The 25,709-nt window shown below is 43.2% G+C and overlaps 1 protein-coding gene across 2 annotated transcripts; it reads left to right on the forward strand.

Annotated features, from left to right (window-relative positions):
• The first annotated feature begins 14,849 nt into the window (after window positions 1-14,849).
• Window positions 14,850-19,480, forward strand: LOC147604845 (transcription factor GTE9-like). 2 transcript variants are annotated; one of them, XM_086794750.1, is made up of 10 exons: window positions 14,850-16,960; window positions 17,049-17,091; window positions 17,174-17,323; window positions 17,429-17,520; window positions 17,726-17,798; window positions 17,956-18,030; window positions 18,117-18,223; window positions 18,316-18,382; window positions 18,485-18,615; window positions 18,737-19,480. In XM_086794750.1, the coding sequence occupies exons 1-10, from the start codon at window positions 15,362-15,364 to the stop codon at window positions 18,983-18,985; spliced, it is 2,586 nt and encodes an 861-aa protein (XP_086650876.1). In that variant the 5' UTR covers window positions 14,850-15,361; the 3' UTR covers window positions 18,986-19,480. The 2 variants fall into 2 exon arrangements, with proteins under 2 accessions (XP_086650876.1, XP_086650877.1); XM_086794751.1 differs by lacking the exon at window positions 18,485-18,615.
• Window positions 19,481-25,709: the final 6,229 nt, after the last annotated feature.

Raw genomic sequence — 25,709 nt, forward strand, 5'->3', positions numbered from 1 at the left:
ATGAGACTCATTTGGACTTGTCGCAGTAGGTACACAAGTTGATGGTTGAATTGTGTTACAAGGAGAAATCGGGACAACCGGTGTTTCAATACATGTTTTAGGAAGATCAACACAAGTAGTTTTGTAGGTGCTATCACAGCCACCTTTTCTTTCTTGAAGAGTTTGTGTTGATTTCTTTTGCACCACTGATATGGGCAATCAGGGGTGACTTTTGGAATCTTTCTGAAACACTCTTTTACCCCTGTCAAAGCATGGCATTTTGGAAATTGCTGTTGCACCCTCATAATAGCCTTGTGCTTTGAGAACATGTTTTGGGACCCATCGAGTAACAATTTGAGGTTTAGGCTTGGAAATGATGTGCTTCTTAAGAGGGTTAGCAACTGGACTAGATGGTACAAGTTTGTACGCAGCTTTGGGTAGCCACATTGATAATTCCTTCTTACATGGCCTTCTTTGAGCAGCAACTAGAGTAGTTGGAACATGCCAGCCATGGCCCTCACTTGAGTACTCATCAATTATCCACATCATTTGTTTTGGAGCTTCAAGAGCAGATTTTGATTGTGGGTTGGGTAAGGTAGAAACATTACCCATTTGACACGATAAAGCTCGTGGAGTAGCAAATCCCAAGATGCAATCAGAATCAATTTGCAACTTGTATTGTCTATTCTTCCAATCTAATGAGCAATTGGTAGCACTTAACCACGATCTACCGAGAACAACCTCTACTACTGCCTTGGACTTACGTGCCACATAAAAGGGCACTGATATCTGGTGATCCTGAATGGTCATCATAATGACACATTTTCCCTCTATAGGGTTATCTTCTCCGGAGAAGCTTCTTAGGTCCACCGGAATTTGCATAAGTGGTGGTTGACCCAAGGCTATCCAGGTGTCAAACGAGAGAACATTATAATCTGCACCAGAGTCAATTAAGGCAGAGACAAAGTAGGTAGTCTCATGAAGATGAAGGCACACTTGAATATTGAATGGTTCGACATATGGCTCATCAGTAGCCAACTGTATGGCTAACATAGAAGCTTTGCGACGCTCCTTGGCTTTTGCAACTCTGGCTTTAGCCTCCTCTTGAGCCTGACGTTTAAGTAGGTCAAGTGCTTCTTTCCGTGTTTGTGCAGCATGCATCTGTTAAAGCATGGCTTCAGTTAATGGTTCATTGTATTTCTTGAGACGACTTCCATTAATGAAGTTAGGCATTTGCTCACCTTCTAGTGTCTCTAAACGCACTGCACCACTTGGGGTAAGCTCATTAATCACAAACGGTCCTAAGCCACGTTTTTTGAGCTTTCTCTTATGTTTCTTAAGTGTGTACAAGAGAACCAGGTCTCCTTTTTTTAATCGGCCAGTTGTTACATTTCTATCATACCATTGCTTTTGTCTCCTCTTCTCAGCATACATACCCATTACTGCCAATAAGCGGGTCTCATCAAGCTTTTCCAATTCGTCAACGCATTGTGAAAGCTCATGACCAGTCCAATCCAATTGTTTAGATACTCATAGAGTAGGTACAAGAAATTCAATGGGAAGAATTGCATCTAGCCCAAAAGCAAGTTCAAATGGGGTTGTGCCCACCACAGATGTTTTATAGGCTGTCCTATATGCCCAGAGAACTGAATGCAACTTTTGCTCCCAATCAGTCCTATGTCCCTCAACAATCTTTGTGAGTGCTGTGCAGAGAATCTTATTAGTACTCTCGGCTTGTCCATTGGTCTGGGGATGATAGGGTGCAGAACGCTTGTGAATTACCATAAATTCTTGAAGCAAAAATTCTATGACTTCATTTACAAAATGTACACCTTGATCACTAACGATCTCAATTGGTAAGCCATAGCGTGTAAACACGTACTCATACAAGAACTTAGCTGTGGTCTAAGTCTCACAAATGCATATTCCTAGGATATGGTGACAGAGGTGAAATGGGGTATAGACTTTGGGATCCCGTGAATAGAAAGATCATATGCAGCAATGATGTCATTTTTTAATGAAACATGCATGTATAAGGAGCCTGCAAGGCAACAGGAGCCTGGCAGAGTCATCTTTGATGATGATGGACATCATGGACAACAACAAAGGGCTGTAAATCAGCCATTACAGGAGCAGGAAAACCAGCCCTTAAATGGTGCTGAAAATGGTCCAAATGGACAGCCAGAGATGGCAGAAGATATCCCTATGGATATACCACAGTTAGAGGAGATACCGGGCATGATTTTTCAGCCTTATGGCATGGAACAGGAGCCACCAATGGGTGATATGCAGGCTGGACAGCAACCTGCAAATGATGGTCATTGGGTACGTAGGTCCACTAGACCCTCCAGAGCCCCTGACAGGTTTGTTCCAGGGGTTGACTACTTGATGCTCACACTGACTGTGGGGAGCCCTCATGTTATAAAGAGGCTTTACAGAGGGCAGACAAAGCTCTATGGGAGCGTGCCATGAAGTCAGAGATGGATTCTCTGCATAAAAATGGAACTTGGAAGTTGGTGCATTTGCTTGCAGGCAAGAAAGTTTTGCCATGCAAGTGGGTATACAGGCTCAAAGTTGCACCAGATGCAAAGCCAAGATACAAAGCCAGGTTAGTGGCTAAGGGCTTCAAGCAGGAATATGGTGTGGACTTTAAGGAAATCTTCTCTCCAGTGGTCAAAATGACCACACTTAGAGCTGTGTTAGCTTTGGTTGCGCATGATGATCTGGACTTGATTCAGATGGATGTGAAGACTACTTTTCTTCACGGTGATCTCCATGAGGAGATATATATGCAGCAGCCAGAGGGTTATGCAGTGAGTGGAAAGGAGAAGCTTGTATGCAAGCTGAAAAAGAGTCTTTATGGGCTTAAACAGGCACCAAAAGGGAATGGTATCACAAATTTGATACATTCATGAAATCTCAGAAATTCAGGAGAAGTGACATAGATCACTGCTTGTACACCAAGAAAGCTTTGGATGGCAGTCTATTGATCCTCATCTTGTATGTTGATGATATGTTGATTGCCGGGAAATCTCGTAAGGAGATGGATACCTTGAAGCAGAGGCTGCATCAAACCTTTGATATGAAGGATTTGGGTGATGCAAATCACATTTTGGGTATGCCGATACTTCGGGACAGAAATCAGCATGTGTTGTATTTGTCTCAGAAGGAATACATTGGCAAAGTCTTGCAGAGGTTCAATATGGACGGGGGGAAGAAGACTAGTACTCCTTTGCCTCCATATGTGAAACTCAGTGCTATGGACAGCCCACAGTCGGATAGTGACAAGGCTGATATGGCCAAGATTCCGTATGCTTCAGCTTGTGGGGCAGTCTCATGTATGCCATGGTTGCTACTAGGCCGGACATTGCATTTGCAGTGGGAGTGGTTTCTAGATACATGGCCAACCCTGGCAAGAAGCATTGGGAAGCAGTGAAAGGTGTCATGAGATACCTGAAGGGCACACAGGATATGTGCATTTGCTTTGGCAAACAGGATGCATTAGTGCATGGTTACACGGATTCGGATTATGCCGGTCATCCAGATAACCGGAAGTCTACTACCGGTTATGTGTTTACATTCACGAGAGGTGCTGTGTCATGGATATCCAGGATGCAGAAGTGCACAGCCTTATCTACTATAGAGGCCGAGTATATTGCAGCCACAGCAAGGAGGCATTATGGCTATCTCGGTTAGTGGTTGATTTGGGTTATACAGGGGATATTCCATTGTTGCATTGTGACAGTCAGAGTGCCATCCAGTTGGCAAAGAACCCTGTCTTTCATGCAAAGACGAAGCATGTGGATGTGAAGTATCACTTCATCAGAGAGGTGATAGAGAACAAGCAAATTCAGCTTGTTAAGATTCATACGGATGACGACCCGACAGATCTGTTGACAAAGAGTTTGCCTCCGGAGTGTTTTGCTCATTGCAGACACTTGATGGGCATTGGATGAGGCCAGTTTCAGCCTTGATATGGCCTTGTATATTATCATGTACATGCTGATTTTTTCTTTTCCTTCATTTAAGGGTACTTTGCCTTTAAGTGGGAGGTTGTTGGGGTAAAGGCGTTATGCCCACCCTTATAGTGTGTACAAGCCCATAAGTTATAGTACATAGTACACTTAGTACTTTTAATGTACTAAGTGCACTATGTGTACTAGTGCAATATACATGTGTGATAGGGGAGTCACACACTCATGCTATTGATGAGTTGACTTATCCCCACAACTCTCTCTCTCTCTCTCCCTTGTTCTCTCTGTGTATGTCTCCCACATGAATCTCTAAACCTAATTCATACTCCCACACAGGTGATACATGCCTTGGCTGCTCACAAAAAGTGGCCAGTCTTTCACATGGATGTCAAATCAGCATTTCTGAACGTCCATCTCAAGGAGGAGGTATATGTGGCTCAGCCACTAGGTTTTAAGATGCCGAGATTAGAAAACAAAGTTTGCAGGCTAAAGAACATTGTACGAGCTGAAATAGGCCCCAAGGGCATGGTATCATAGGATAAACCAATTTTTCAAAAAGATTGGGTTTATAAGAAGTGCTTCTGATGCTAACTTGTATGTTCCAAAAAGGCATGGCAAGATTGTTTTGGTTGTCTTATATGTAGATGACAAAAACATTTCAGGTGACAATGAAGAGATGATCCAGAAGACAATGGATATGCTGAGCCATTAGTTTGAGATGATATACTTGGGTCTTATGCATTTATGTTTGGGGATTGAGGTTTGGCAAGAGTCAGGTAAAATCTTCATTTCATAGCAAAAGTATGCTTGGGAGATTCTCAAAGCATTTGGGATGACAACTGCAAGCCTATGTCTACGCCAATGGAAGTGAACGTGAAACTTTCTGTAGAGGATTCTTCATCACTTGTTGACATCAGGAAGTATAGCAAGTTGGTGGGGAGTTTGATTTTTCTCACTAACACGACCTAATATCAGCTTCACAGTTGGTGTGTTGAGCAGGTTTTCCAACAAGCCACGAGAGAGTCATTGGAAGGAAGCGATGAGGGTACTTAGGTACATTAAAGGTACTCGTGAGTATGGCATCACTTACAGCATGGGTGAAACTCTAACAGGTTATTGTGACTCAAATTGGTAGGATATTGTGATTCTAGGAAATCAGTTTCTGGATATTGTTTTGCGGTTGGTTACGGTGCTTTCTCTTGGACAAGCAAAAAGCAACCTACAGTGGCAATTTCTTCCACAAGGGCTGAGTATAAGGCAACTCGCTTTGTTGCATGTGAGGTAGTATGGCTGAGGAGAATCTTGGTTAACATGGGAGTTTAGAGCAGGGAGGCTACAATCTTGAGGTGCGACAATCGAAGTTGCATGGCTATCTCCAAGAACCCTGTGTTTCATGCTCGCATGAAGCACATTGAGATTCAGTATCATTATGTCTAGGAGCTGATAAAGGATGAGATAGTGAAGCTGGAGTATTGCTCTACAGAGCAAAACTACACCGACATCTTCACCAAGGCTCCACTTCACTCGGCATCTTCATCCACTTGGCATTAGGCCAAAAACCTAGTTCATCTTCGGGTGGTAAGGGGGGGTGTTAGTATACACTCAATGCCCGCCTCTCAGCATGTATCTCACTTTGATGTATAATGCACATTTGTTAGGCCCCCGTTATGAGGAGTAGCCATGGTGTGTATGTCTTTAGTGGTAAGGGGGGGTGTTAGTATACACTCAATGCCCGCCTCTCAGCATGTATCTCACTTTGATGTATAATGCACATTTGTTAGGCCCCCATTATGAGGAGTAGCCATGGTGTGTATGTCTTTAGTGGGAACCCGATCGGCGTAGATGTCGATGATGTCATTACTGTGACCATTGATGATGGTTAGGAGATGGTTAGGGGTACGAGCGTTAGCTAGGGTCTGGGGCATCGCCCCCGGTTGGGGGGTCCCAGGGGGGCTAGCAGTCCCTCTGGCAAGCGTTTGGGGGTGGGAGCCCTGAGACGACGGTATGAGGAATATTCCCTATAATATTCTCCCCCGGATACCAGGCCCATCATTAGTGGGCGGTCGTCGGTGAGCCGCGTTCTTGAACGCGGGCGGTGACCGTGTGTATACAGTGTAACCGCCCTCGTTGAATACGCATCTACCACACCGCCTACAGTACTATATATGGACATGGTTGCCATGAGCTAAGGTATCCAATGCTTGTGAGTATCCACCCACTTCTACACTTCGTACATAATCCATCCAGAGTCTTTCTCTAGATCGCCATCTAGGCTCTACTTGAGAGCGCACTGGTGGACGACACCATCACTTGTACCTCTTTAGCGGGCGGTGACCGTGTGTATGCAGTGTAACCGCCCTCGTTGAATACGCGTCTACCACACCGCCTACAGTACTATATATGGACATGGTTGCCATGAGCTAAGGTATCCAATGCTTGTGAGTATCCACCCACTTCTACACTTCGTACATAATCCATCCAGAGTCTTTCTCTAGATCGCCATCTAGGCTCTACTTGAGAGCGCACTTGGTGGACGACACCATCACTTGTACCTCTTTAGTATAATCATAATTTTGAATTCTCTCCATTGTGTATCTATTGCATTGTCTATTGTGCTTTGTCTTGCTATCTCTTTCCACTATGCCATATTCTTATAAGGTGCACATAGCACATTGGGGTTCAATCATGACAAAAATAGAGAGAAGTAATGATAGTCCAAATACCCCAAGAATAAACCTAGCAGAACTTAAACTCTATAATGGCAACTTCAAATCTCCTCCAAATCTCCCAATGATTAAAACTCTCTCTATGCAATGTGCTAATCAAAATGAGTGCATAATTTTTCCTTGATAAGATACTAAACAGATAATAAATACTTAATCAAATAACCAAATAAATAAGACACAAACATAGTTATATGTATAAAATTATCAAACTATGATCAAGAGCCCATCCTAGCTCTTATACCATGTTAAAAATCCTAATATAGGATTGATCATGGTGTTGTGCAACATAGATTAAGCATAAATATGGTGGGTTATCAAGAACTCTATTTCTAGAGAGAGAGAGAGAGAGAGAGAGAGAGAGAGCAGCACACTCAACAATACTCTATTGCATATGTTATCACCATACAAACTAAGGCTTCTAATATAAATAGCCATTGACCCTAACTCTTTTAATATCATCATGCCATGTGGCAATCTCTATCCCCCACATCTTCTTGTGTGGCTCTCATAAGTCACATCCCACGTAATATCTCATCTAACCCATAAGGTGTGTTCCTACACAAACATAAACCGACCTTACATATTTCAACATAATTGAATTAAGTTATTATTGATGCTTTCCTTGATCTTGTAGAAGAAATACAATATTCCCGGTTTATATTCCTCTTAGTAGAAGAAACAAAATGCTTGTGAACACAAATCCTTCATGTGAACGAGCTCTTATGGAGGACCCTTCACACTTAAATTTTAAACCTTTAGGGTTTGAACCTTAGACATAAAAGAAAAATGTGATTTTTCATATCTTCTTAATCATGAACTGTTCATCGTGGCACTGATGACCGTTAAAGCAGCCGGTGTTCGATTTTTGTGGACTTTCATTTGTTGTAGATCTTCTACTCTTTCTCCGAGATAAACGACGCTCGACTGTTCAAAGATGTAGGATGTGTTAAAGTAGTCATCACTTGTGTGTTGCAAGGCTTGGTGTTGTAGTTGCTGCCATAAGCCACTTCTTGTATACTGCTTGGTGCTTGCCTTTAGAGAGTTAAGTCCAAGAGTACAAAGATGCTCAATGCCATATTTGGCTACACTTTTGAGGAAGATGTAGACTCTATTTGAAGAGCTTGCTCAGCTACACATATTTTTCTTGCAGAAAATACTTGCGCTCTCTTACAATAATTGATGTTGTTACACATGCCACATGGGCATGTTCTCCCCCTTTCTCTACACTTGTTGTTACACACGCCACATGGGCATGTTCTCCCCCTTTCTCTACACTTGTTGTACCCTCACACATTGCTATTTCAACATTATATCTTCAATGAAGCTTATCTCTCTAGTTTCTACAATTGGAAGTTGATACAATTAAATCCTTTGCTCTCGGGTTATTTACAAAGAATCCTAGTGTTCAAACCGTCTAATTGTGGCCTTATGGCCTAGTCTACTTCTAGAAGAATCTACTAACATTAGGTCTGATGTTTCGCTTAGAGAAAACTAGCCTAAGTCACAAGGGAACATCATTAACATAGACCTCTATAGGTTCTAAGTATAGCCCTTAAAATCGAGCTCTCAAGATGTCATTGTTACCCAATAGTTAATTGGCCTTGTTATCTTAAGTTTGTGCACCCACATACACTATCCATACAATATGAAATCATTTCTTTTATTGAATTCATTCTTAATTATACCTTAAGAATGCCTTGCTTCATACCCCCATGTAATATGGTACCAAAAATTGTCACGAACAAATAAAAAGGAATCAACCCTTATGCAATTTAACTAAGATAACAAGATGCATAACCCTGGTATCATCCCCCAATTACATACATTATTATTCCTTATATCTTTTTGTATGTGCATATAATGAGGATCATGCATATCCAATCATTCCAATTATCATCACAAATCACTATTCTCCTAGAATGGACCACATGATTAAGTTGTATGCTCCACAATACATAGGTTTAAGGATTCTTTCCCTATTATATAAGCTATCCTTTATGGCATAGTAAGTCCATATGATTCCCTAAGTCCATCTCTCAACGTCAAAACCATATGACTTCATACGATATCCATGCATTTACATATACATTTCACATCATCCCTCTTCTACTTCATATACATTTAACCATGTGCAAGAGTATCTACTTCATCTTCTATATTACTTCACATGAATCTTTGCATCTAAAATCTTCTATTTACTTAGAGAAGCACATGTTGGACAGATTACCTCCAATCCATCGTGCATGTACTCCTTACCATGAACCTACATGCACTCCTACACACAATCATGTATGTAACCTTTCATACATTGAGAACTCATTCATCATGGATAATCAAACCCATAAGCACAACTCTTATGTTTTTACAATTTATCTTATATAACCTACTTGGGGGGTTCACCTCAAAAAATGTTAAGTGTACCACGCGAGTTCAGCAGGAGGGGTTTTTTAATTAGATACATTGAGAAAAATTAACAGGATTACATTAACAGGAGGGGTTTTTTAATTCAACTTTAGAAAAAAATCCGTTAGTTCCTAAAGTAAAGAGGGATTGTTTTATTGGGGGGAAAATTTTAGTTAAGGGGTTTTTTAAATACCTCTTGAATGCACGTGATACCTAGAGTTTTCTAGTAGTGCACCCCCCAAGATAACCTATAAGCTTCTTAAATAGGGTCAATGACATGGAAGATACCACACCCAATTAATTTCGATTTCTCTTCTCAATTACTTTTAGTCCTTAGTTAGGGATTGTAATTCCTAACAAAACCTCATCCTAATTTATATATAATACCTATCATAACCCTTACTATAATACCAATCACAATCTCTAGAATAATCTTTAATTAATACTTAATCAATACCTCAATCCCTAAGAATGATGAATTATTAAAATCATACCTTGTAGAAATTTGTAACAATCTATCAATCAGTGTTTTGCCCATAACTGGAGCTCCTAAACTTTGAATCCAAAACTTTTTAATGCATCAAAAAGCCTATGCAAGTAGCTGCATAGCTTTCTCGTTCAGGCCCATATCAAATTAGATCATTATGAAGGTGTAAAATGCATGATAACAAAGGTGTGTCTAAAAACAACATTCTCTAGAGATGAAGAATGTTATGTTTTGCCCTCCCTTTAGTCTTCTTATATAGGTAAAGTGGTAGCCCACCATGCGTGAGAGGGACTTCCAAGTGTCAAAAAGGGATCTCATGCAATCCTCTATGCACTCACGTTAGTCTTCATGTAACTCATATTAGAGTCTTCATTTAAAATTCGTTTTTGAGTTCAATGGAGTCTAAAAATGCATGCATATTCTCTTATTTTCTAACCCATAAGGTTGGATATACCTTATTTTTCAAGCCCATGTTCCCATGAGGCTAAAATCCTCACACGCCTTTAGATACTTTTATGCCTTTACATCTCCTCACATGCCTTTAGATACATTTATGCCTTCACATCTCCTCAACTTAAGGATACTAACCCATTATTTTCCAAGAGGAGAACACTTCCCATTTAATGAGAGATCTAATTTATTATTGCCTTACATTTAATGAATCTATAATTTCATTATTTCACAAGGCTTGCTAATGTTCTTTTCTCCCTCTAACCTTTTTGTGATGTGCACATGAGAGAGTTCCATTTAAATTTTGCACACATCAATCTTGTCCAGCTTGCTTGGAAAATAATCCCAGATATTTATTCAACCTTATTTCTGAGGCTTGTTAATTGAAATATTCAAGATTGGGCAAAGTAGGTAGCAATAATGACTTGCAACTTCATACTGCTCTCTCTTTTTATTTTATTTTATGGCATCACTATATAGCTATGCTTGTATGAGGTTTTACCATAAAATAGTGAGGGTTTAATGGGTTGAGTAATACTTATATCACGCTAATAGAAAGGCTTTGGGATTTTTTGAAGAAAGATTATTCATTGTAAAATTGTTACTATTTGGACAATCATGTTTAGTGTTTGCCTTGCCAATCAAGCCTGAGTCAAAGTAATGCAAATGAGTGGTTGAATTGCATGCATGACATAGGTTTAGACGTGCAAGTTGTAGAGAAGTTATTGCTCATGTTTCTTTCTTCTAAGTATAACACTCTTCTATCAGTGGGGAGACTATATCAGATTTCACTTAAATGCTCATGTAAGTGAGTTGACGTAGTGTGAACCCTCAAACTAGCTCCCAATGCCAATCAAGCCTAAGTTAAAGTGATGCAAATGAGTGGTTGAATCACATGCATGAAGTAGGTTTAGATGTGCAAGTTGTAGAGAAGTTATTGCTCATCTTTCCTTCTTCCAATTCTAACACTCTTCTATTAGTGGAGAGGCTATATCACAATTCACTTAAATACTCGTGTAAGTGAGCTGACATAGTGTGAGCCCTCAAATTGGCTCTCCAAATGCCATAAAACATATAAATTATGCAAAACAATTGTGAGTTCCCCCATATGACTACCATCTCCATCTACAATAGTAGAAGCTACAAGTGCATATGTCCATATCAATCATGTTAGTGTAAGCTCATCCTATAGGTTCTCTAAGCTCATCTACAATAGTAGAAGCTACAAGTGAATATGTCCATATCAATCATTTTAGTGTAAGCTCATCCTATAGGTTCTCTAAGGCATGAACCTATTATAATTTTCTCATGAATATGTCAACATGTATAGTTAAATGCATACCCGCAAAAGATATGATGTCCAAAACATGCTCTATCACATCATAGAATATCACCATGTATATTGATGCCACCATATTTTGTGTCTAACATGTGGATGCCACCATATTTCATGTAATACCACCGTATTTCATGTCTAATGCCTTAGATGCATTTTTTCATTTTATCGGTGGTAAAAGGCACAAGTTAAGCTTGACATTGATGTGTTTTGGCTTTAAGCTAGTATGGAATGGCCCATAAAAAAACCCACGAGTCATTGAGTAGAACTTATTTAAAATTCACCGACTTGCCACTTTGAGGAACATCCTCATGGTAATAATCTAGAAGAACTTATTTAAAATTCACCGACTTGCTACTTTGAGGAACATCATCATGGTAATAATCTAGAATAGGTTTTAATATCCCTTGGCTATGAAATACCTCTTAGGAGCTAGCTTAACCACATACACAAGTCATAGGTATGATGTGTAACAAATTTTAGCAAAACTGAGCTTTTTTGACTTTTGTGAATGGTTTTGATCTTTAAATGCGTCCATGTCTATATAGTCACCCCATGCTAGCTTTGGTTGACCATGTTACTCATGGAATCTACTCTTTAGCCTATAATATCTTCTTCCTACCTTGGCTAACTTGTGAATATACCTTGGCTACCAATGACATAAGCATATGTGTATCTAAATTATGAAAAGGTGGCACTTGGATGGTGTCCAAGCCTACAACCTTGCAAAAATTATACAACTTTGATGAAGAGACGCTAAAACCTTGAAAGTAATGTTGCTATAAAATACATTTACCATACTATTATCTAATATCCAACGTTTCCTCATTGAAGTACATTTTCTTTTCTAAGAGTTGCTTACTAGTAGTAAACGTAAAGTGTTTTGTGGTAGTGTCTAGGATGCATGCCCCTATTATTTTCCTTTTCTTGGTTTTGCTTGTCTTAAAATATATTTATAAAAAAGTAAATAACATCAAGTACCGCTTGATAACTAAGCATAAGATCATGTTTTAAACCAAGCCATCCGAACCATTGCAATATGAAATGCTAGCTGTTACATGATAACTTTCCAAACTTCCTAGTTGTGGTCACTCATTAAGAACAAATATATCCATGTGTCAAAGGCTTCAAATTTGACCCATGAAACCTTTACTCAAGTGCACAAAAGCACATTCCATATTTAAAATAAAAAGTTCCAAAGGGAGCATTGATATAATTGCTTAAGTCTACCCACTATGCATGAGCTATGCATCCAATTCAACAAAACATTGATATAATTGCTTAAGTCTACCCACTATGCATGAGCTATGCATCCAATTCAACAAAACATTGATATAATTGCTCAAATGTAGCCACTACGCATAGCTCATGCATCCAATATACCCAAACTTTGCAAAAAAACATTGATATAATTGCTCAAATGTAGCCACTACGCATAGCTCATGCATCCAATATACCCAAACTTTGCAAAAAAAAGTTTAGGAGAGGGAGTATCGATGTAGTTACTCAAGTGTAACCATTATCCATCCACTACACCCAAACACGAGAGTTATTAAATCAAGTAACAAATAAAGAGCACTAGTATACTAGTCGATGCAAATACATACACACTTTGAGAGTTATTAAATCAAGTAACAAATAAAGAGTCACTTTGAGAGTTATTAAATCAAGTAACAAATAAAGAGTCACTAGTATACTAGTCGATGCAAATACATACACACTTTGAATGGTACATCCATCCACTACACCCACTACACCCACTACACCCAACCATACATCCATCCACTACACCCACTACACCCAAACATGAGAGTTATTAAATCAAGTAACAAATAAAGAGTCACTAGTATACTAGTCGATGCAAATACATACACACTTTGAATGGTTGTGAGAGAGAGTCAATGTCTACCAATTAGCACTTAAGGCTAGGAGATTTTGAAACATGTGCTGCTGGAGGAATTAAGGAATTCACTAGTATACTAGTCGATGCAAATACATACACACTTTGAATGGTTGTAGAGAGAGTCAATGTCTACCAATTAGCACTTAAGGCTAGGAGATTTTGAAACATGTGCTGCTGGAGGAATTCATGAACGTAGCCATTTTCATGTAGATGGAGTTGTAGCTCTTTAGTGTCAAGAATTTAACTAGTTGGAGCATCATACACGAAACCAAAACCCCCTCACAATTTTTTGAAGCAAAAAGTGGCAGCTGAGACAAGATGGAAAATGTTCCACATTAACATCATGTGTGTAAAGATCCAACATGGTAGGAAGTTCTTTGTGCAACCAACCTCACAACATTGGCTCCATCCTTGAATTTAGAATCATTTACCTTAGAATTCTAGGCTTTCCCACGGCATAGTTTGTTGGGAATAATGGTGGCACCTATGTTCTTTCTAACTTGGCCTTTCCTTTTGCTAAAAGTATGCCAATTTTTAGCAATTTCTTCTCAAACCTAAGCTCTAGCCACCTACAAGTGCACGATGAGGTGGCAACAAGCTTGTGGGAATGCGGATAGATTTTTAGTAATAAATACTATTAAATTAAATGCTACGTGGTCAAGTTAATGAGTTAATTGGGCAATGGCAAAGGCCCCTACGCACTTTCATTGATACAAAAATCAAAGAGAAGCTGGCCCATTAGAGCACGTTCACGCGGGGTGAGGGAGGTGTTGTCCTCCTACATCAACCCCCCACCTTTTGAGCTCTGCATAAGGGCTCCACAACGCCTCCTGTGTGATGTGAAGATGTTGTTTAAGCACACAAATAATAATTTAAAAAACGACATAACCAGGGTTTAATCTTAGATTTATTTTTTTGGGAAAAGGAGAGCATTTTTGTGTCCCCCACTTTACCAAGGGAAAAACGCTCGAAGCGAAAAGGTGCTAATCATGAGTCATAGTGGCGTGCGCTGTGCCTTCCTCAAGGGAAAGGTGGGGAGGGCCTTTCCCAGGTCACTGGCGATTGGTGGAGCCGGGAGCCCTGACCGGGAAAGTGCCCAACCCAGGGCCTTTCTCGGCCGTCATGGGTCGAGCAACAAGCTTCAAGAATTATGGGCACCTCATTCCGAGCAGATGGTGATCTTTGTACGAGACTCTATTTTTCGCGTCAGATTCCCTCCAGAATGCATCTCACTTGAACAGGCAGTCTCACCTCTTGATGCCCGTCTCGCTCGACCATGACAGTTGGAACTTGGGAGTTGCTTGGCACTAGAGGCGCCTGCATGAAGAGAACCTTAGGAAAGTGAGCTTATTGATTCTGTCGTTTGACCGAGGGTATCTTCGACCCTATTCTAGCCGGCTTATAATTAGGTCTAAGGGAGAAGGTAGATGAGAGGAAGGGCGGTGCTCGGCTGCAGAGAAACACGTGGAAGGACAGAGGCCGTCAGATGGGAGATGAACGGTAGAAACTGTTAGTGAACATAGACCGTTCGATGAAAATCGGACGGTACAGAGGGAGAGGTGGCCCAATAAAGCATCGAAACCCTACATGCGTAACTCTGCCTCACTTCTCCCAGCTTCTCCACTCTGCTGCATCTGCTCTGCTGCAGTATCGCCATCGCCATAGCTACAGCCATAGCTCCCGTGTTCCGTACCGGGCATATAAACCCGATCGCAAACAGAAACCCTAATTTGACATCTTTCGCTTTCTCGGAGAAGCCCCTCTCTTCCCATTTCTTCGTCATCCCGTTACTGGCTTTTGGTCTCTGCGTGTGTCTCTCCCTCCAGGGTTTCTACCCCTATATTTTCTAGGGTTTCTGCCTCTGTATTTTAGGGTTTCTGCCCCCTCTCTTTCTAAGGCTTTTGCCGCCTCTGTTTTGGAACCTTGGCCCCCTCCGTGCTTTAGCCTAATTTTAGCGAGTATTCATTGGCCAGAGCTCAGATCCGGGGGCAAGTCAGCTGCTTACATGCCCGTGTGGAGGCAGGTCTGCTAACCGCGGGAACTGATCCAATTTGAGCCAGCCTCGATCTCCTTCCGGTTGAATGAGCCTAAGGTAACCTGGATATGGCGTCTGCTGTCATTCTCACATATGAGCGGAAGCCTGGCTTCAGCCGCAACACCTCCATGAAGAAGGTTCATAATGCATCAAATGGATATGTCCTGGATGCGATGCCTCCTGAGCGCTCCTACACCCCAGAAACGATGGCTGACTCCTCGGACACTCGACGGTCACGGCTGCCCATTGCTACCGCACCCTGTGTTGCACAGAACTTCACCACTAAGTCAGCTGAGCCGCCCTCAGAGACCGCCTCAGAAGACTCTTGCAGCTTGAAGAGGAAGTCAATGAGCTTGAATGAGAGTAACGTCAAGGACACTATCGTCTCTGGGTTTGGATTATCTCTAAGGGATCTCAGCAGGATTGAGAAGAGGCAGCTCCGCAAGCGGCTCAAGGTGGAGCTTCAGCAGGTTAGATCTCTTTCTCTGAAGGTGGAAGCCAGGGAGGTTCAGGTAATGAGTTTTGCACAGGCGCCTGCAGTCCACACCCTTGCATCTAGCAGGTCCGGTGTCAATGGATCTACTTCCAACGGACACTATGTTCCAGCAGCTGCCGAGTCTTCCTTCAGACAGCCCAGCGTGGTTATTCCTGAGGTTTGTCTGGAAACCTTAAATGCTACTGGAAAAGATAAGCGGACCCCCAAAGCGAACCAGCTTTATGTCAACTCCGAATTTCTATCCGGCAAGGAGAAACTTCCACCTCCTGAAAAGCAAAAGTCAAAAACAGCCTTGAATGCGAAAAGAAGCCTGCATGGGAAGCTGGACCCTCGTGATGCCAAGAGACAGAAAGTTGACCTCTCTCACAGCAGGAGGATAGGTGAGCTCTTGAAGCAGTGCAGTATCATCCTGAAAAAGTTGATGGGTCACAAGTTTGGCTGGGTTTTCAACGAGCCTGTGGATGTTGTTAAGCTGAACCTGCATGACTATCTCAAAATCATCAAGAAGCCCATGGATCTGGGCACGGTCAAAAGAAAGCTTGATAGTGGAGTTTACTTGCTTCCTACGGAGTTCTGCGAGGATGTCAGGCTTACTTTTGCAAATGCTATGAAATATAATCCCCAGGGTCATGATGTCTATTACATGGCAGATTCTTTAAGGGGGATCTTTGAAGGTAAGTGGAAGACCTTGGAAGAGAAGTTGAAAGAAGTGGATTCTGCAAATGGCAGATTAGTGGATGCAGATTCCAAAGAACCTTGTTTGGCCCCACCTGAGCAGTGCCTGCCAGGGTCAAATGCCACACATGTTCCCTCGTCATTTAACAGGCCTGCGCCTTCAAGGAAGGCAAAGCTACCCTCCCTCACAAGGTCAACTTCAAAGCCAAAAAGCAAGGTTGCCCCACTACTCAAGCGGCAAATGACATTTGAAGAGAAACAGAACTTGAGTGATTGTCTTGGAAGTCTTCCTGCAGATAACCTTGAGCAGGCTGTTCAGATAATGAGGAAAAATCCCAATTTGACACAAAATGATGATGAGATTGAAGTTGACATTGAGTCCTTCGACAATGAAACGTTGTGGGAGTTGCACCACTTTGTTATGGACTGTAATAGGCCAAAGAAGCAAGAGGAGAGACCTCTGCAGGCAGGCCCGCAGGGAGCCAGCATGCCTAAGGTGATTTCATCAACACAGCTTTCCCTGGCCAATTTGGAAGTTTTCCTTTTGCATCACATAGTGATTTGAGTTCCATGTTGTGTTATAGATGTCCAATGGAGCTTCCAAGATACCCAAGCATACCCAGAGAGGTGAGATATGCCTGAACAAAGCTGATGAAATTTGAATTGCTGGTTATGTCACATAGTTTCCTTACATGGATGCTCCTAGCAGGCAGCGAAGCTGGAGACGAGGAGGTTGACATTGGGGATGATATGCCTGCCAAGGAGTTTCCACCAGTTGTTATTGAGATGGACAGGGGTGTCAGTATGAAGAATAGCAGTTCAAGTAGCTCGAGTAGCGGCTCTGGGTCTTCCTCTAGTGGTTAGTTTACTGCTGTTTATTGTACCAGTTACAGTGTTTCATTAGCCCTTTGCCTGTTGTGCAACCTACAATTTAATCTCATTGGTTCTCTCTCTAAATTTGCAGATTCGGATTCTGGTAGCTCTTCTGGGAGTGATTCTGAAGGAGATGATGGCCACTCTGCAGGGGCTGTTTCTAAGATTCCATCTGCAGACAAGGTTTGACAGTGCTAGCCATGTCATGCAATTCTGGAGTTCCACCTCAGATTGCACTTTTTTTGTATGTGGAAGCAATTTTTTGCTTGTGAAATCTCTCTTTTTCCAGTATAAAGTGGGTGACACTTGGGCGTCATGAGTTTGTGTACTTATTGTGGAGGAGGCTGAAAGTGCCCTTCCTTGCGGAATGTCCCCGCCACCGCTGCAGGAACCCGTGGGTTCAGCCGCTGTTGGCGATCGAAGGGGCTGTTCTCCTACCCTCGAGGATGATGGAGTCAAAAGTGCGTCCTGACTTTACACAACTTCTCTTGGGATATCCAGCAGTTTCTTTGTCAGGCTTTGCTTCTCTGGTGTATCTCTACATGTTGGGTATTGCTGTTTCTATTTTAATTGTCTTGCACTACCATAGGTTTTAACGGTGGGAAGTATTTCTAACAGGATCTGTAAATGATGTGGGTGAAAGGAACCCATCTATTAACATCTCTTGCACTGGGTTGGGCCCTCAGTCTGAAGGTATCCAATAATTGTTCTTGTCCATTTGTGGCTCCTCCTAAATAGTTGAAGGTGCTGATTTCAACTCCTTTGATATTTTGTTGAAGGAAACGATATTAGAGGGGAGGCTTGCCATGAGCGGCATGCCCGATTGCGAAGACGATTCGCTGAGACTATTTGGAAGGCTCAGGAGAAAACCTTACCTTTGAACAAGGTTTGTTCCCTCTTGTCAAAGTCTAATCTTATATTTATGTCATACTTCATCTGTACAGTCTTAGTATAAAGTTGAAATTGTACTGTTTGTAGAGTGACAAGGTTAATCCTGAAAAGCTGAAGAAGGACCAGGAAGAGCTAGACAGACGAAGGAAAGAAGGTAAGAAGGGTAACAAAGCTGTCTTATCATAGTTGGAAGTATCCTGTTTGTGCCATGTTATGTGTGCGATTATCTTGCTAGAAGTGCCTTTTCTTTTGACAGAGAAAGCCCGCCTTCAAGCGGAGGCTAGAGCAGCAGAGCTTGCCCGTAAAAAGGCAGATCTAGCAGCCTTAGCTGAGGCTAAGCGAAGAAGGGAGGCCGAAAGAGAGGCTGCTCGCTTGGCATTGCAAAATGTAACAGTCCCTGTTGGTGTTATTGATTGAATCATCTGCTGCTGTTAAAGTTTTAGACTGATCCTTGTCAAAGTGCATGTGTCCCTTCATTAATTTGTACGCTGGTGTCTTGTGATACCAGATGGAGAAGACGATTGAAATTGATGAGAATATGGATGTTTTGAAAGATTTGGAGAGGCTGAGGTCTGCTCCGCTTGAACATATTCCCAGTTCTGGAGATGAAACAAGTCCTGTACATTCTTCAGAAGGGCTCTCCACTTTTGCTTTTCAGGGAGCTAATCCTCTGGAGCGTCTGGGTCTTTTCATGAGAAATGATGAGGAGGAAGAGCAGGAAGTGGATCCAGCTCTTGCTCCTGGCAGCTCTTCGTGAAATGGTACATTTTTACTTTCGTATTACCACCCTGAAGTGTTCAAAGTGAAAGCAAGTTTGGGCATATAAGAGGATGCATCCATTAGATGTGATGGAAAGCCCAGATCTGAAGATATTATCTGGCTGCCTTGTCATGTGGGGAGCTGGTGGGAAACAGGAATTGGTGTGAGGTGCTTCAAATTCGTGTGGCACCTATTTTCTGTATATATAGTCGATAAACAGACCCATGATGCTCCAGTGAACACTCTGGAAGTGAGTGTGCGCATGTCTTCCAAGCCTTGCGCAATTCACATTGAATTTGTGATGTGTGTACAGCATATGCGGTACCTCCCCCCTATTTTTTTCCCTGTAAGTCAGTTTCTCAAGGCCAGCATTGATCAAACCCTTTTTCTCTCATGTACCAGAAGATTGTTGATGATCTTTTACAGATGGTCTCTTAATTTGCAACAATTGAGTCTGTCAAACACCATGTTAAGAAAATGGTTCAATTCAAAAGCCCCTGCTTGAAGTGGCTGTGCATGTCCCCATCTGATCGTTTGTTATTGTCAGTTTCTCCTGCCTTCAAATGGGTTGTAAATTGATTGGCTCCTCTCTACACAATTATTCGTCCTCTTCTAAATATCCATTTCTTAATGTACCAGAAGATTGAATTTACATGCATTTGCACCCCTCTCTCTCTCTCTCTCTCTCTCTCTCTCTCTCTCTCTCTCTCTCTGTCTCCGTGCACGCGCACATGCATTTCAGGCGTGCACTCTCTGTGTGTGCGTGTGTGTGTGTCTCTGTCTCTGTCTCTGTCTCTCCACCCCGACTTTTATACTCATAGAAGCACACTACACGCTTAGATTTAAAACACCTTGTCTCACATGCAGCGTAACACAAATATGCATGCACATGCTCTCTCTCTCTCTCTCTCTCTCTCTCTCTGTGTGTGTGTGTGTGTGTGTGTGTGTGTGTGCGCGCGCGCGCGACACACTAACACAAAATTACAACGCTCTCCATGCTGTGTGTGCGCGTGCGCGTGCACGCGTGCGCACGCGCCAACCTTGCAGCCTTGGGGACTTAACCTCCTCAACTGTCTTTATTTCATCGAGATGCACTATGCCAGCCAGGCTACAGGGCAGGTATTGGACTCAGAAGGCGCTCCACACAGTACATCTCAACCTTGACTTGTGTGAGACGCGCAACACCTCCCCCAACTCGAAGTCGTGTGCGCTACAGCAATGTCATGCACCATGTGTGCGACACCTTTCAGGGCCCCATAACCAAAGACCACGTGGAGTGGCACATCACACGTCAAGAGTTGGTCATGCTGTCCCGCGTGCTTTGCTTCAACACATTGGGCTGAATGCTTTAACATGTGCAACTTCTCTCCACCCTTGTTCGTGTCCATCGGGGTGCTTGTCAATTGGGCATAATACCTCCACAAGGAACTTCACGCCATCTACTGCAGCCCACAAGGCAAGCTGGCCGCCGCCGCATCACTCCTCACCAAGGTCCTCTACCAAGCGGCTGACTTCTGTAGGGCAATATCACCATCCCTTCCACGATCCCTGAGCCTACTATGCCCTCTAGCCATCACAGTGATCTTCAAAAGTAGGAGGCGATGGCCGAATGTGTCCCAGCTTCTCGAAGAAACCCTACTCCACTGCACACCCAGCCTCGGGGACCAATCTCTCCCCTTTCCCACCAACTCACTCCGAAGAAAGGTTGTCAGCCTCACTATCCATCTCTCAGCGCCACACATTAGATACCCTTTGCTAGGTGTATGTTGGTTGCTTTCGTTCCCAACAAGCACTCTTGAGGAATCTGGTCCTCCCACGGTGTCCTCCCAAACTCTGCAGAAGGATTCTCTAACCACGGTTGGGAGCTCCTCACGTCCATGATGAACACCATGCAGTGCCACCATGAACAAGTCAACAACATCCCAATCAGTCATGCTCCTAGCTTGTGCAAATTTAATCCAAACCCGATAGGAACTCCAGGATGCCCTCCTCCCAACTCTGCAGGTCTCCTTGGAGGATCTAGAGCGAATCCTCGATGAAGCCCTGTAAGAAATCACCCAACTCCAAGAGTAGCTCCACGCGGCCTAGCAGGATGCCCAAATCGCCCACAATGTCCACTCCCTAGCTCAAAGGAAGCGCAGGAGATGCATCGCCTAGCCCAAACCGTCGAGGATGGTCGGAACTAGATCCGCGCCTCCTTTGACTCCTACAAGGCTATCATTGAGCACACCCATGCGGCAAAAGGATGCACATCTGTGCGAGCGGCCGAGGAACGTGCAACTCAGGTGCACCATGCAACTCTGGGGCAGATGTCCAACACCACTGAATGTAAAGTTGATGCCTAGTGAGTTGCCCAACCTCTCCATCTCGCCCCAGAACTCTACCCAACACCTCTAACTCCACTTCTGTGCCCTCCAGCTAAATCTCTTTCGACACAACATTTTCCTCGACGACCCTATCACCACCTCTGCCCTTTCCTACCTCATCATCAAAATCCCTCTCCCCTCCATTTACCTCCTCGCTACTCTTTTCTTCCAAAACCAACTTTCTTTTGACAACCCCACCATCCTCTTAACCCTTCCCATTCACCCTCTTGCTGCCAACCTCGTCAAATGGGCAACCCTCCTAGAGTACGGACACGCTACCGACACCGACACCTTCACCATACTTACAGTGCCCATTGGACACCTCTTCAAAACCCCTTAGCGCCCTTGCCTTCTAGGATTGGCTCGACTGGACAATAGTCTACTACATTTACAAGCCCCTCCCTCCCCCCTTACTCCCTCTATGGCCTCCTCGTTCTCTACACCCACAACCCTCCACTGGCATCCTCCGATTCGACGATTCCCATATTGCATTTCCCCATGACATCATCCTCGAAGAGTTAAGTGAGGCTAAGGCCTTCTTCTCCAAACGTCCGGTAGCTACCCTTGAAGGAGACCTTGCTGTAGACGACGACGAAGGCAATGATCACCCCACTGGAGGAGATCCCCTTGTCTCCCAACCTCACCAACATCAACCTTCATCTCACCCACACTCCCACTCCCACCTAGGCTCTAGCTCTCATTGCCACTCAACTCACCCCCCATTGGTGCCCACCACGCTCCCTCGAACCGCCCGCCGTCAATGCCACTCCTCTCGAACACTAGTTTCCCTTCTCCAACCTCTTCCCCCGCCACCCTTCCCCTCTTTCCCTGACCTCATGCAATCCCTCCTCATGTCACCTCGCCACCCCCTTCACCAACACCGCCGTCACCCCCTTCCTCCCTTAATCTTGGTTTAGGCCTGCCATTGCTCTCCAAAGATCTCCCTTCTACATCGGCGCGTGCACATCCTCTCATGGACGCCTCGCTTGGCACCACCCCCTCTACCTCCAAAACTCCTGCCTCAACAACCCCAACTTGTCGACCTACCTTCACCCCACCCCCCCTGGAAGAGGGAAAAATCCCACCCCAACCCCCACAGGAGGAAGACAAGGTGGATCCCCACCTCAATTCCCTCAACTGGCGCAATACTTTGCACCACATCGAGTTTGAGCAAGCCATCTGCATCTTGCTCGGTCGCCAGCTACAAGCAGCGCCACTAGCAAAGATCATAGACTGCATGGACATTAATTTTCTCTGGCTCTACATCGACGCCAAGCACGATGCGTGGAAGCGACAGTGCGTGCACGAAACCATGGTGGCTACATCCGGCCCCCCACTCTGATACTTAGTCCCCCACGTTCGATCTTATGGCGGATTGGCGGCATCTCTTTTTGCTCTCAAGCTGCAGATTTGGTCCGGGTTTTGCAAAGTGCCCTGCCATCTCCGCATCAACCCGGCCTACCTCCCCATTTGCCATTGCTTGGCTTGGGATCTATTCCGCAATAGCTTCTCTTCTTTTGAGCATTTGAAAAAAGTTGCTATACTCGAGTTCTACCATGCTTTCCTTAGCTAGTCAGGTTATAGTGGTGAACCAAGTTTTTCTCCCCACCTCCATGTGGTATATCACCTCCTACTAGTCTTTCTCTTAGGCCTCTATTGGTCACGTTCAAGATTTGATCCAAAAATTTCTATGGGTTCGTAATGATGATGGGAGACTTGTCCAAGCCAAGGTGGCCATGAAGGGTGATCATTTAGCCTATGATGTAGAGAGAGGGCCTGGGGGGCACATCATCAACCCCTCCATTTGAAACCCTGCCCTATTGGGCAAGTTGATTGTTTGAGGTTTTCTTTTGAGTGGTGAGCCTTAGAAGGACTTCCTCCTAGCTAGGATCTATGCTCGCACCCCGATCCTAGGAGGCATCGGATGTGGGCACGAGGCTTTAGACCAACATTTGAGGATAGATTTGCAACTAGTCTCTTGTGTGCTTGGGATCATCTCAAGCTAGCTCTAGTAGCCTCCGAGGACGAGCAGCTCTAATAGCCTCTAATTTGGAACGCCATGGTCCATCTACCTAGTGGTCACCTACTTGAGTCTCATTAGAGAAACTTGGACTCAATTTTGGGCCTTTTAAGCCCTTAGGGATTCTAGGGAATATTCCATGATGACCAATGAGGATGAGGCTTCCGTTTTACAGAACTTTTGAGATTACTTTTTTGGTGGGATGGCCATAACTTGAGCATATGAAGTCCAAATTTGTCGGAGGTCAGTGCTTTAGAATCCTCTCATTTGAGATCTTTCCAATGATAGGTTACATGATATAGTTTTGAGGTACGAAGAGTTGAGTTATCCATAAGCTCCCTTTTTTCAATAGAATGATGACTTGGCACTTCTTATAGGGCCCAAAAATGAGTCCAAATTTCTCCTAATGTGTTCGCATATATTATGGGGAGCTTTGAGCACGAGCCTCACTAGGTCACTCTTGGAGATTGGCTTACATTTAGACAGCTACCCCCAAAGGTCCAAGAGAGAGGCCTTATTGGGATCCGGGGTAGAGACATACTTTGCCTTGACATCAAGTCCTCCATCCCTCTAGAGTGGCTAGCCCCAATACCAGAAAGATTACTTTCTTATTGGCTAAACATACAATGATTATGACTAGCATCGTAGAAGTATCTTACCTCACTTAAGTTAAGTAGTCAAAGATTAAGATTCCAATATGGAGAATTGCTACTTTTCTCCTCATAAATACCCTTAAGATTACTTCCTTATTTGATAAACATACACCGATTCACGACTAGCATCATAGAAGTATCACACCTCACTTTTAAGTTTAGTCTAAAAGATTAAGATTCTAATATTGCTACTTTTCTTCTTGTAAATACCCTTAAGTGTCTTGAAGCAAGGCTAGTAAGCAAAATTGTGAAGAGCGAGTAACCTTACTCTCGAAATTCTTTATGGTTCTCTTTTCATATTGACAAGGATTGTTAGCTAAGAAGATCATTGTTAGTTTTCTCCTCGTAAATACCCTTAAGTGTCTTGAAGAAAGGCTAGTAATAAGCGAAATTATGAGCGAGTAACCTTGCTCTCAGAATGCTTTATGGTTCTCTTTTCATATTAACAAGGATTGTTAGCTAAGAAGATCATTGTTGTCTAATGTTACTTTATATATTATCATTGAATGAATTGTTGAAAAAGAATGCTTTAGAAGAGAAGGTTTTCCTAGTTTCAATGGATATGTTTGGTTTAATTGTTCATTTGCGCAGCAAGTACATCTTCTCTCCACCTTAGCTAACTCTGCTCTTGCTTGTGTAGCCGGATGGAGGTAGTAGGAAGGCCGAGAGTCATCCCAGGGCCCCCATGCCATTGGGAATTGGATTTTTGCCCCACGAGGTTGGACATGTGATTATAGATGTTGCCTAGCTCTATGAGCCTAGGCTAGTGTGGTGAATTAACCTGCCTCATGAGTAGACGTCCCCTTTGAGGAGCGGGAGGGTTTGGTACAAGCGGTGTGCTGAGGGGACAATAGGCTGGCTTGGTCCTCATTGATTGGCCAATGACGAGGGAGTATGGTCCACGGGATATGCTTGGCTGATTGAGGCTAGAAGACCAAATTCTAGATTATCAGTGGTTTGGTTTTAGTTTGGATATGTCTATGGATATAGATATGGAAGCCTTGATCTGGCCACACTGACTCGATTTCAGGGTCTCTTTTGTAAATGTTTTGAGGTAGTATTGTTTTAACGTAAATATTGTTGCTTTCAATTTTGGGCATTAAAGGTTGTTTTAAGGAACATTATGCACTAAAGGTTATTTTAAGGAACATTATGGAACTCCTTTAATTAAGGAACCTATTTTTATGTATCACAATGTGGTAGGATCTAATTACCTAACAAAAATGATTGGGTGAGTGGGTGGATGGATGCCCCGTGTGCCATCCTATGGATGGGTGGACCGAATGAGTTGGGTAGCTTTCTAACAAATTTATTTATTACGATTCGTTTGTAAAAGTAGGACCCCGAACAAGTTTTATTTTAGGGGACCGATTGAGCGGCCGTGCCTCGTTTTTAAAAAAAGGTCTATGAACTAAGTGCAGGAGTTGTTTCATCCTCGATCGTGCATTTGAGCACCATTTGATCCCAAAAATAGATTCCTTTGATATGTTTTGTGAGATAGAGTTAGGTCCCTTTGTTTGCATGTATCCTCGTATTTTTGAGAGATCGAGGTGTCGTTCGGAGACCATGGGACTTAGCTGCCTATCAAAAGGATCCCCTTGGCCTAGCTAGGGTGGGGACCTTACTAGAGAACATATATATTATTGAATAGGTTCATGTTGCATGACCATCCAATGCCATGTG

Source organism: Cibotium barometz, chromosome 61 (assembly GCF_041138505.1).
Source record: "Cibotium barometz isolate CiBa-2024 chromosome 61, ASM4113850v1, whole genome shotgun sequence".
NCBI classification, from domain to species: Eukaryota; Viridiplantae; Streptophyta; class Polypodiopsida; order Cyatheales; family Cibotiaceae; genus Cibotium; species Cibotium barometz.